We start from the raw sequence: 10,171 nt of genomic DNA, 5'->3' as shown, positions 1-10,171 counted from the left end.
GTGCTGAGATCAAAGGCGTGTGCACTGTGGCCTGACAGTTCTTTAAAATCTTAATTGACTGATTCTTTGGAAAAAAAGAGAGTTGGAAGATCCGGCAATAGTGGGCAAGAGTTCTCTGCTGCAGCAATGTGAGCCAGGCACTTGACAAATGTTCAGAAGGCTAGGGCCGAAGGATTTCGAGTTTGAATCTAGCCTAGCTATAGATTGAGACCCTGTCTCAAACTAAAACTAAAACAAAGACAGTAGCTGGGGTTACAGCTAAGTGGCAGAATACTTGCCTACCATGTGTGACTACTACATTGGCTAGACCCCCCAGTACCACCAAAAATAATGAAACCGTATTCTGAAGACCAGGTTTGGTGGCACACACTTATAGTCCCAATACACAGGTTGGAAAAGCAGGCGGTCGAGAAGTTCAAGGCCAGCCTGGACTACAAGACTCAAAAAATCGAAAAACAGACAAAAAGGCAGCCCTCAGTTGAGAGTGATGTAAACCAGAGAACGGGCCTAGACATGGCACTGTGCCAGCCTCTGTCACTCCAGGTTTGGATTACCCCACCTTCCCATCCCAGCTATCTTGGAGCAATCAGTCGTTGACAGCTCCCGTTGCCGTGTCCTTCTGTGTCTCTTTATGGAAAAACAAGCATCGGTCCCCACATTTTATTCATTTATTTAACACATGTGTACCTCTTGCCTGGTGATTGACAAGCCCTGAAGACAGAGAAGCAAATGGAACACATTTCTTCCCTAGTTGAGAAGATGGCCCGGTGTTGCCCAGTTAAAAGTTAGCAGGGAAAGTTGGGCATGCTGTCTGCGTACCTTGTAACCCAACACTCCATAGACTACAGTAAGAGGATCTTGGACTTTAGGCCAACATGGCTACTGAGACTGTCTCACACAAATAACACAAGATGGGACAGAGGGTGTAACTCCATGGCCTAGTTTCTCGGTTGTTTCTGAGACAGGGTCTCGCTATGTAGACCAGGTTGGGCCTCGAACTCATAGAGATCCGCCTGCTTTTGCCACCCAGCGCTGGGATTAAAGGAGTGTGGCATCATGTCTGGCAGTTCTAATTACTAACCTTGTGTGGGTATTGCATTACTATACACCCCGCATGTGGGAAGTAGAAGCAGGAGGATCAGGAGTTCTAGGCCAGCCCCAGCTACATAGAGAGTTTGAAGCCAGCCTAGGCTGCATGAGACCCAGAAGAACCTAGTTCTATTTACCTTTTGGGTCGTTGTGAACATTCATTCATTCATTCCATTCCATTCCTCAAGCGCCCGCTAGTGTCTTTGCTAGGATCGGACAGTAAAATAGGAAAAGAGAAACGGCGATATGATCCCTTGGCACTAGCAGCACAATAAAGAAGAAATGAGAAGTTAAGATATTTTTTAGATCTTTTTCTTTCTTTTATTAGCAAGTGTCTCGTGTCTCATGTCTCGAGGGTGGAGGTGACTTTGAGTTCCTGATCCTCTTGCTTCCACGAAGATTACCAGTATACACTACATCTGTAATTCTACACAATCAAGTAAAAGGTACACGGAAAAAGACAAAAGATGCAAAGAAAAGAAGCAGCCGCGCTGAGAATGAGCCCCGTTCGGTTGGTGCGCCGAGACGCACTGCCTGCGTCACTAGGACAGTTGACGGATGACGTCCCGCTGCACGCCGCTCGGCTCGCCCCGAAGGGATCGCTTCTTAGCGGGCTAGCTGTGACTCGCGGGGGTAGTCTACGCGCGTGCGCACGCGGCACTCTCTGCCCGTGGTCCGGGGACTTTCCCCTAGGCGAAAGGATAAGGAACTGGTCCCTCGTGTGTAGCCTAGGAAACAGGCCTTCAGAGCGAGCTGGTTACTGGGCGACAACGCACCATTTTATAGCTCTAAAACAGCCCTTTTTTCCTGCTTATGGTGAGGAAATTGGTCCGTTCAGTTCTAAATACAATGAGCCACTCTTTTAGGCACGATACTTTATACTTATAGATCCTGGAGCCATTCTTTCTTAAGGAATATATAAATAGATAGGAAATTAACTAATGTAGGAAAGTCAGATGGGCGTGGTGTTATGCAAATATTACTTGGCCCGCCCTGTGCGATGAGCGTGGCCACCCGAGGCGCCCTAGGGCGGGAGCAGCTGCGGTCGTGTGCGCGTGCGCACTTCGGCGGAACGCCAACGCTGGAACGTGGGGGTTCTGACGCACCTCCGCGGTGAGCCAGGCATGGCGGGCGCGGGCCCCGTGTCGAGTGTGCTGGGGCTGCTGCTTGTGTCTGCGTTGTTTGGGGTCCTGGGAGAGCGCCCCAGCCCCGATCTGGGGGCACACTCAGGTACCAGCGAGGCCTGCAGGAGGGAGGCTTGGACTGCCTGGGAGAAGCGTCCTGTCCGCTGACTGGTGTCTTTAATCCACAGAACACCGCTCCCAGGTCGGTCCCGGGGCCACCGAACCCCGGCGGCGGCCGCCACCCAAGGACCAGCGCGAGCGGGCCCGGGCCGGAGCGCTGCCTTTGGGGGCGCTGTACACTGCTGCCGTCGTGGCTTTTGTGCTGTACAAGTGTTTACAGGTGCGGTCTGGCCGTGGGTTGGGGGAGTCCTGGGCCTCAATCTCCTGGGGGCGCCACGGTGCCAAGAACAAGACCCCGTTTCCCGGCGGCCTGTGAAATGAAGACTAGTTAGTTCCTTGGTTTTCCCACATCGTGGGGGTTCGAGGAGCTAGAGAAGTAATGGGTGTAAGGCGCCTGGGAGAGGATAGCTAATGACCGTTACGTTTAATCCTCCCACAGTTCAGTGAAGAGCGATTTTTTTTTTCCACCATTCACCTAGTGTCTGATGGAAGTGAGATTTTAACCCAACCATAGTGTCTATATGCGAAACAATGCAGTTACTGCTGAGGCTCCAACTTTGGCCCAAGGAGGGTGTTAGTGTGCCAGACACCAAGCCTTTCATGTTCTCCTTGGAAAGGAAGGCCTGAAATGTGAACTAACAGTACATTCTGATGGGGCTGAACTAGAAAGTGGTACCTACCACCTAGGGCTGTATCTTCAGTTCTGATCAATTACTTATATTAGGAAATAGAGACTGAACTAATTAGTGACAGAAAACTAGCTGAGATGGCTAATAACGAGCCAGGCAGGCTAGACAGGCTGGAATGAAGATTAATAAATGCTAGTCCTGACCTGTGAATGGAGCTAAGCGGTCAGGGAGACAAGCTGCAGGACCTGTGGAAGAGAGATGTAGGCATTGCAGTTGATAGGTTCAATTAAAGGGTCTGCCCATCCGAACAGTGAGAGAATTATACCCTATAACCTTAGGACACTGCCTTTAAGAGCACTATATATTCAGTAAAACCTGGAAGGGGGGGGCGATGTAAATTGAAAACTAATTTGACAGACTGGGGACTTGATACCAGCAGAAACTGAGGGAGCTAGACCTAGTGGCACAGACTTGCTATCCCAGCTACTCCAGAGGTTGAGGCAGGAAGGAGGATTTTAAGTCCAAAACCTGTCCGGGCAATTTAATAAGACCCTATCTCAAAGGCAACACAGAGGGTGGGGATGCTAAACAAGGAAGCAGGCATCTGGCCAGCCAGTCTTCAGATTCCTGCTGTAGAGTCTCACATTCCAAGGAGTGCTTTGGCAATGTAGCCATATGTGGGTATACCGGCGTGTTCTTTCACGTTCTGGGTAAGCAGCTGGACTAGAAACTATTGTGATTCTGAGGTGAATGCCCAGAGCTTCTCTGGTCCCTGTCTTTACTGCCATTGAGGACTGAGGTGCTGCAGCTTTACCCTTTCCTGCTTCCACAGCAGGGCACGGATGAGGCTGCCATTCTCCAAGAGGAAAAAAACAAGAAGAAATCCTTGCAGGCAGGTGGGTTGAGCAGCTGTAGTGGTGGTTTTTGTGGGGGAGCCGGTCAGGGGACTCAGGGAGGAACCATCCCATCTACCTTCCTCCCAGAGCAACAGCTGGTGCAGTTAACACAACAGCTGGCCCAGACAGAACAGCATCTCAACAACCTCATGACCCAGCTGGACCCCCTTTTTGAGCGGTGAGAATCTGCGGGGTGAGTGGGAAGCCACAGCGACAGATTGAGCAGCCCCTGAGTGGATATTTCTGCAGGGTGACTACGCTGGTTGGAACCCAGCGGGAACTCCTCAGCATGAAGCTCAAGACCGTCCACCAGCTCCTTCAAGACCGCAAGCCTGACGCGGGTGTGCAAGTTCCAGGTAAACGATCGGGAGGTGATGGCTGGGAGACAAAGCCCGTGAAACTGGAACCAGCTGATCTCTCCCTCACAGAGGCCAGCGTACCCTTTCCTGAGGACTTGGGGAAAGAGGACCAACAAGAAGCTGGGAACAGTCAGACCTGCAAGGGGCCCACAAACTGGAGCCCAGATTCATGGAACCTAGCTCCTTCCTGGGAGGTAGAGCAGGGACTGAGGCGAAGATGGCACAAGACTGTCACAAAGGACCCAGCATTGAAGGGGGGGCAGCCACTGAAGGGTCAGTAAAACCCAGTCCCCTTGCCCTGGGTATGTCTGTGTTTTTCCTGCTTCCAGCTGGTCAGACACAGGAATACTAGGTGCATAAGCCAGCTGTGCCTCCCAGAAAAGGTTCCCTTATTAGGAAAAGAGACTGCTTCCCAGAATTCAGAGAAGACAGAGGGAGCTACAGTCCTTCCCTGTACTCCGGAGGCTACTGAATGCCAGCCGTCAAGGCTCAAATTCCTTTTTCTCGTGGTTTAGACAAAGTTCTTTCCAAAAACACAACAAAACAGCACTTTATTAAAATCCAGCGGGGAAATAAATTATAGGACTTTTCAAACATAGGAGGTAGTTCAGGAAGATCTGGAGTTCAAGGCCAGCTTGGGCTACATGAAATCTTGTCTCAAGAAAAGAAAGAAACTATACAGTAGCTAGGTGTGGCCGCATACACCTGGTAAACCAACACTTGAAAGGCTGAGGCAGGAGGAATTCAAGTTCACATCAGCCTGGGTCACATAGGAAGACCCTGTCTCAAAAATAAAATAAGAAACCATCGATAACAAAAAGGGCCTCCTATAAAAAGCTACAGATTGAATAGGCAGCAAGGCTCCCCCCGCCCCCCTCCCTGTGGCATGGTGTCAAAGGAGCTGGATCAGCTGGGGCTCAGCTAGGTTCAAGCCTGCTTTCTGATTCTTGTTTTGTTTTTTAAAACAAAACAGGGTTTCTCTTATGTGGCCTTGGATGTCCTAGAATTCGTTCTGTAGACAGTGCTGGCCTAGAACTCAGAGATCAGCCTGTCTCTGCCTCCCAAGCACTGGGATTAAAGGTGTGCGCCACCACTGCCAGCTTGCTTTGATAAACTAGTTAAATGGCCCGTGTCAGGCCATGGAGGGCCCTGTGGTTCCAGTGTTGAATTCGACTTCCTTTTGTTCTTGGCCCTGCCCTATCCCTGAGTATCCTGAGTTCTGGAATTTTAAGATTCTTCTTAGGTATGCCAGCTGCCACATATATCCCAGGATAGCACATTTGTAGATGACAGCATCATGTTGCAGTAGGGCTGGACACTTCTAGCTCTTCTGACTTCTGTAGGAAGAGATAAACAGTTCAGGCTGGAATGCGTGCTCTGTTCAGTCGCCCGTGGGGAGCCCAGCGGTGAGAGAAGCACTCCTTTCCAGCTCAGGAAAGGGCAGAGCTTACCTGATGGCCACGGTCAGGCTGTGGTACCATCGTGACAGCTCCTCGTGGTCAGTGGACATGAGCAGTAGCTTCTCATGGGGGAAGGACAGCTAGGGAGAAACGGCTTTAGTTCAGAACGAGTCAGGCCGAAGCGGTCACTGGTTCCATGGCGGTCACTCAGGGATAAGAGGATGACTAAAAGGAGAGCTTGTCCCCAGCCATGCCCTTACTGTCATGGAAAGGGACCCAGGCCAAGTGATACGCTGGTCTGTGAGTGCCTGTAGTACATCTGAGGCCCAGATTTCCCATCTACTTACACTGAGCAGACCACCACAAGTTCCTCCCGAATGGCCAAAGACCCTGTTAAGTTGACACTGGGACATAGGGTACAGAGCCCTGCAGACAAAGGTGCCACTCTTCAGCAGGTGCAGTGGGGGTCGAGGCTTGGCCATGAGGAGCACATCAGAGAAGAGGAAGAACATGCGGGGCCGGGGCTCCCCAGTGGGAGGCACCACTAAAAGCCAGCCCTGTCTCAGGAACCATCGCCCTAGAAAATGAGAGCCGTTAATCTTGTACAGCTTCAGAATCCATGGGAACACAAAAGGGCAGGAAACACGGGCAGGAGGTATATGCTGGCGTTGAAGTTTTTTTTTTTTTAATTATCGTATGTATATGTAGAGGTCAGAGGACAACTCCGGGGAGTCAGTTCTTTCCTGCTACCTTTACGTGGGTTCCGGGATTAACTCAGTTCATCCAGCAAGTGCTTTCAGCCACTGAGCCATCTTGCTAGCCCAATAATATGCTGGCTTTGTTGAGGAAGAGAAGCAAGTAAGGGGGTAATGAGGACGGAAGGACAAAGTCCACAGTTTACCTGAGGTAAGCCCTTTTGCCTTGTGTCCACTGAGTAGAGCCTGGACACGGAGGAGGTGCTGGTCATTCTTCTGGCTCTGGCCAATGGCGTGGACTCTCTGGGCAGTCTCGCTCACCAGGCGGGCAGCCCCTAGAACAACACCCTCTCCCTCATTTCCAACAGTACTTAGGCTCTGCGTGGCTACTGGTGGTAGCTAGCTAGCCTGGAGGGGCCTGCATCAGGTTCTAGCTTCTTGCAGAGGCAGGACCCTTAGGGACACTATACATGTAATGGGAGATGGGGACATACCAGGCATTGTTGGAGGTCAGAACCAGAAAGACTTTCGGGACAGGCAGCCTCTGCCTGTGTTGGAGAAGAACAAAAACCTACGTGTGAGCTGTTGGTAGTCAGGGCTGTTGGGAACTGTGTTTTCCGCCAAGGCCACGACAAGATTCTCGTACCTGGAAGTGGACAATTGGAAGAAAAGTGAAGTAGAGCCAGGCAAGATGCCCTGGTTTCAAATGATCTGAAGAGCACCTCCCAGATGTTCATCCCTTAATTAAAAGGTCAGGAAAGGCCTGGCTGCTCTGCTGCCCCTCTCCAACCTGGGACTCAGAATCTGGGCTCACACTCTGCAGGCCACTTCCATCCCACAGTAAAGAATCAGTGGCCGACTGTAGTTCAGGAGGCTGGGTCAGAAGATGCAACTTAAACCAAGGAGGCTACCACAGACAACCTAGGAACCCTGGAATAGAACTTCGAGACCAATGAACTTTTCCGGACAGCCTGTCTATTTCTTAGTGCAGGTTCCCTCCCTTCAGTATGCAGTCCCACGGTCCCAGTCTGAAGCTGCAGTCCCTGGGTGCCCCTGTACTTCAAGACACAGTCCCACAGCCCCAGGTCTCAGGCTGCAGCCCCTGGGTACCCCTGAGTATTCACATTTACTCCAGTAAAAGCGCCTTAGAAGATAATTGGGCTCAGAGAGGCAGAGCTGGGATAGAACCTATGGCGTCCCCCACAAAGCTGTAGGCAGAGCTATGCAGCCAGAGGAACTAATTCTAGTCTAGAGGGGTCCACTCACTGCTGGAGCCGCTGCACAGGCAGAGGGAGCAGGTCCTGGAGTTGAAGACCCCTAAATTCAGGGCGGCCTTCCTGAAGCCGCACGAACCTCCGAAAACGTTTATTCTTCTTCAGCTGCGTCTGAATACATAGGGAGAGTTCGTATCAGGAAGAGAAACCACTCCCTTATATTACACTCTGTGTACACACGCTCAGCCTTCAGCAAGTGGTGCACTCCTGAGGGAAACCTGGTCCTCCTGGGGATGTTAGTAAAGAGCTGGGCTCGAAATACAAAACACTATTAATTTAGGTCTCTAGATTAAGAAGGGAAGGAGGAAGAGAGTTACCTGAAGGATGGCCTGAGAACTCTCAGCATTGGCAGCAAATTGGGTGTAGAGCTCCAGGTGGGAGCAGAAGCCCTCTAGCCCCGGCCCCCAGTGCCCTTCTTCCAAGTAGGGAAGCAGCTCTCTGTGCAGGGAAAGGACAGTAAAAAGGCAGGCCAGCAACTACTCAAGCTCTCCCACATATACCTCCCATAACCCTGTCTCGGAGGCAATGCTATTATCCCATTTTACAACTGGAGCGCAGGCAGGTTGAGGCATTGGGCCAAGGCCACAGGTGAAAAAGTTGGCAGATGAACTTGGCCTTTCCGGCTAGGCTGCACCGCTTCCACTCACAGGCTGGCGGCATAGATACGCTCCCAGTTCCCAAACAGGGCCTGGCGCTCTGGTGGTCGTAGTGTCCCCTTGGCTTTCAGGATCCCCAGGAAGTACTGTGAAGGAAACGAATACAGTTTTCTTAGTCTGTCGCAAGAGAAAGGTGCAGCCAGAAACTGCAGACGTCAGTCCGAAGCAAGGTCTGAGACCCTCCCACACCCCCGCCGAGCCCCACCGTGGCCACAAGGCCCAGTTGTTCTTGGTAGCGCCGCTCGGTCTCCAGCAGCTCCCGAGCGGTGCAGACACGTTTCCGTTCCCAACGAGCACGCTGCTGTCGCACCGGGCAGTGCGCGGTGGAGCCTGGGCTCTCCATGCCTGAGCCAGGGTTCCAGGCTTCCCGCAGTGTCGCGCCGGAGATTCAAATTCCAACCGCTCGGGGGGCGGGGCCGCGGAGGTGCGGCCCGGGAGCACAGAGCATGCGCGGGCAGCGGCTCGCGGGGCGGGTCCCTTCTGCTGTGTCTGCCCCATCCGCCAGGGCGGCGCTCTAGGTGCGCTGCGACGTCGCGCTGTGCAAAGCGCGAAGGAGGCACAGCTGTCTGAACACGGAAACAGGAGGCTACAAAATGCAAACGTTGACAAGGACTCTGTCTAACTGCAGAATTAGGAATGTAGGGATAAGTACCGTCCATACTACGTCCTGAGCCCATGCCAGACAGAGAAGCAGTTGGCCAGTCATTCCCAGTGCTTTCACCAGCTAGGAACCTTTGAGCTTTGGTCCAAAGTGTGCAAGTTTTAAGTTACCGTGTTTCTTCATTTAATTTTTTGGTTTTTTTTTTAAATATTTGTTTATTTATTATGTATACAATATTCTGTCTGTGTGTATGCCTGCAAACCAGAAGAGGGCACCAGACCTCATTACAGATGGTTGTAAGCCACCATGTGGTTGCTGGGAATTGAACTCAGGACCTCTGGAAGAGCAGTCGGTGCTCTTAACCTCTGAGCCATCTCTCTAGCCCCCTTCATTTAATTTTTTATTGAGATAGGTTCCTATAATGTAGGCTGGCCTTGAACTGAATTTGAGGATGACCTTGGTTTTATCCGCCTGCCTTCAGCTTCCAGATGCTGAAGTTAGTTTTGCAGTGTCATACCCGGCTTATGAGGGGCTGAGATGGAACCCACTCGTGCATACTAGGCAAGCACTCTACAGCGACATCCCCAGTCCTGGTTTTGTTGTTGTTTTGTTTCATACAAACTAGCTTCATGTGAGGAGTCGGTAACTTGGTAGTTTGGGTTTACTGGAGTTTTTTTTTTTTTTTTAATTTTCTCTCATAAAATACATTCCAACCACAGTTTCCCCTCCCTGCACTCCTCTCAACCCCCCCCCCGCCCATACTTCCTCTCTCCCTCATTCTGATCCAGGACAAAAGCTTTGATGGGTTAGCTGGGTTACCTTATCAAAAGGAGAATGTTCTAAATTTTCTTTAGGACTTTGAGGAATTGGGTATACCCCCGTAAGGTAAATTTGCAGGAACATTTTGTCAATATGTCAGGAATCTCTTTTTAAAAGATTTTGATGTTTAAAAACTATATGTTCACATGGGAGGGTATGTGTACGTGAGAGTGGAGTGTGTGTGTGTGTGTGTGTGTGTGTGTGTGTGTGTGTGTGTGTGAAGCCAGTGCCCAGAGTCCAGAAAGAGTTGTCCCAGGAGCTGGAGTCATGAGCAGTTGTGACCACTCAGTGTGGGTGCTGGAATTCTCCCAGGAGGAGTCATGGGCAGTGTGGTCACCCAGTGTGGGTGCTGGGAATCTCCCAGGAAGAGTCATGGGCAGTGTGGTCACCCAGTGTGGGTGCTGGGAATCTCCCAGGAAGAGTCATGGGCAGTGTGGTCACCCAGTGTGGGTGCTGGGAATCTCCCAGGAAGAGTCATGGGCAGTGTGGTCACTCGGTGTGGGTGCTGG

At 51.3% G+C, this 10,171-nt stretch overlaps 2 protein-coding genes across 5 annotated transcripts; one reads left to right on the top strand and one right to left on the bottom strand.

Annotated features, from left to right (window-relative positions):
- Positions 1-2,139: 2,139 nt before the first annotated feature.
- Ccdc107 (coiled-coil domain containing 107) lies at positions 2,140-7,655 on the top strand. Of its 4 annotated transcripts, none has more exons than XM_041667826.1 (6): positions 2,140-2,319; positions 2,402-2,553; positions 3,795-3,858; positions 3,946-4,036; positions 4,108-4,214; positions 4,287-7,651. In XM_041667826.1, the coding sequence occupies exons 1-6, from the start codon at positions 2,214-2,216 to the stop codon at positions 4,496-4,498; spliced, it is 732 nt and encodes a 243-aa protein (XP_041523760.1). In that variant the 5' UTR covers positions 2,140-2,213; the 3' UTR covers positions 4,499-7,651. The 4 variants fall into 4 exon arrangements, with proteins under 4 accessions (XP_041523760.1, XP_041523761.1, XP_041523757.1 ...); XM_041667827.1 differs by having other exon boundaries at positions 3,798-3,858; positions 4,287-7,647; XM_041667823.1 differs by having other exon boundaries at positions 4,108-7,655.
- Positions 5,418-8,606, bottom strand: Arhgef39 (Rho guanine nucleotide exchange factor 39). Its single transcript, XM_041667822.1, has 9 exons — positions 8,448-8,606; positions 8,234-8,328; positions 7,904-8,024; positions 7,579-7,697; positions 6,888-6,958; positions 6,519-6,647; positions 5,965-6,194; positions 5,669-5,757; positions 5,418-5,554 (listed from the first exon to the last, which is right to left on the bottom strand). The coding sequence occupies exons 1-9, from the start codon at positions 8,583-8,585 to the stop codon at positions 5,539-5,541; spliced, it is 1,008 nt and encodes a 335-aa protein (XP_041523756.1). The 5' UTR covers positions 8,586-8,606; the 3' UTR covers positions 5,418-5,538.
- Between the last annotated feature and the right edge of the window lie 1,565 nt (positions 8,607-10,171).

This window comes from Microtus oregoni, unplaced genomic scaffold (assembly GCF_018167655.1).
Source record: "Microtus oregoni isolate MIOR12 unplaced genomic scaffold, Mior012 000017F_ref0000208, whole genome shotgun sequence".
In the NCBI taxonomy this organism is placed as follows: domain Eukaryota; kingdom Metazoa; phylum Chordata; class Mammalia; order Rodentia; family Cricetidae; genus Microtus; species Microtus oregoni.
The sequence above is the reverse complement of the archived record's forward strand: the minus strand, read 5'-3'. Positions and strand labels throughout refer to the sequence as shown.

Coding starts and splice junctions, on each gene's coding strand:
- Ccdc107 (XM_041667823.1), top strand. CDS start 2,214: ATGGCGGGCGCGGGCCCCGTGTCGAGTGTGCTGGGGCTGCTGCTTGTG. Junction 3,859..3,945: donor GAAGAAATCCTTGCAGGCAG/GTGGGTTGAGCA, acceptor CCTTCCTCCCAG/AGCAACAGCTGGTGCAGTTA. Junction 4,037..4,107: donor CTGGACCCCCTTTTTGAGCG/GTGAGAATCTGC, acceptor ATATTTCTGCAG/GGTGACTACGCTGGTTGGAA.
- Arhgef39 (XM_041667822.1), bottom strand. CDS start 8,585: ATGGAGAGCCCAGGCTCCACCGCGCACTGCCCGGTGCGACAGCAGCGT. Junction 8,329..8,447: donor AACTGGGCCTTGTGGCCACG/GTGGGGCTCGGC, acceptor TTTCCTTCACAG/TACTTCCTGGGGATCCTGAA. Junction 8,025..8,233: donor CGTATCTATGCCGCCAGCCT/GTGAGTGGAAGC, acceptor TTCCCTGCACAG/AGAGCTGCTTCCCTACTTGG.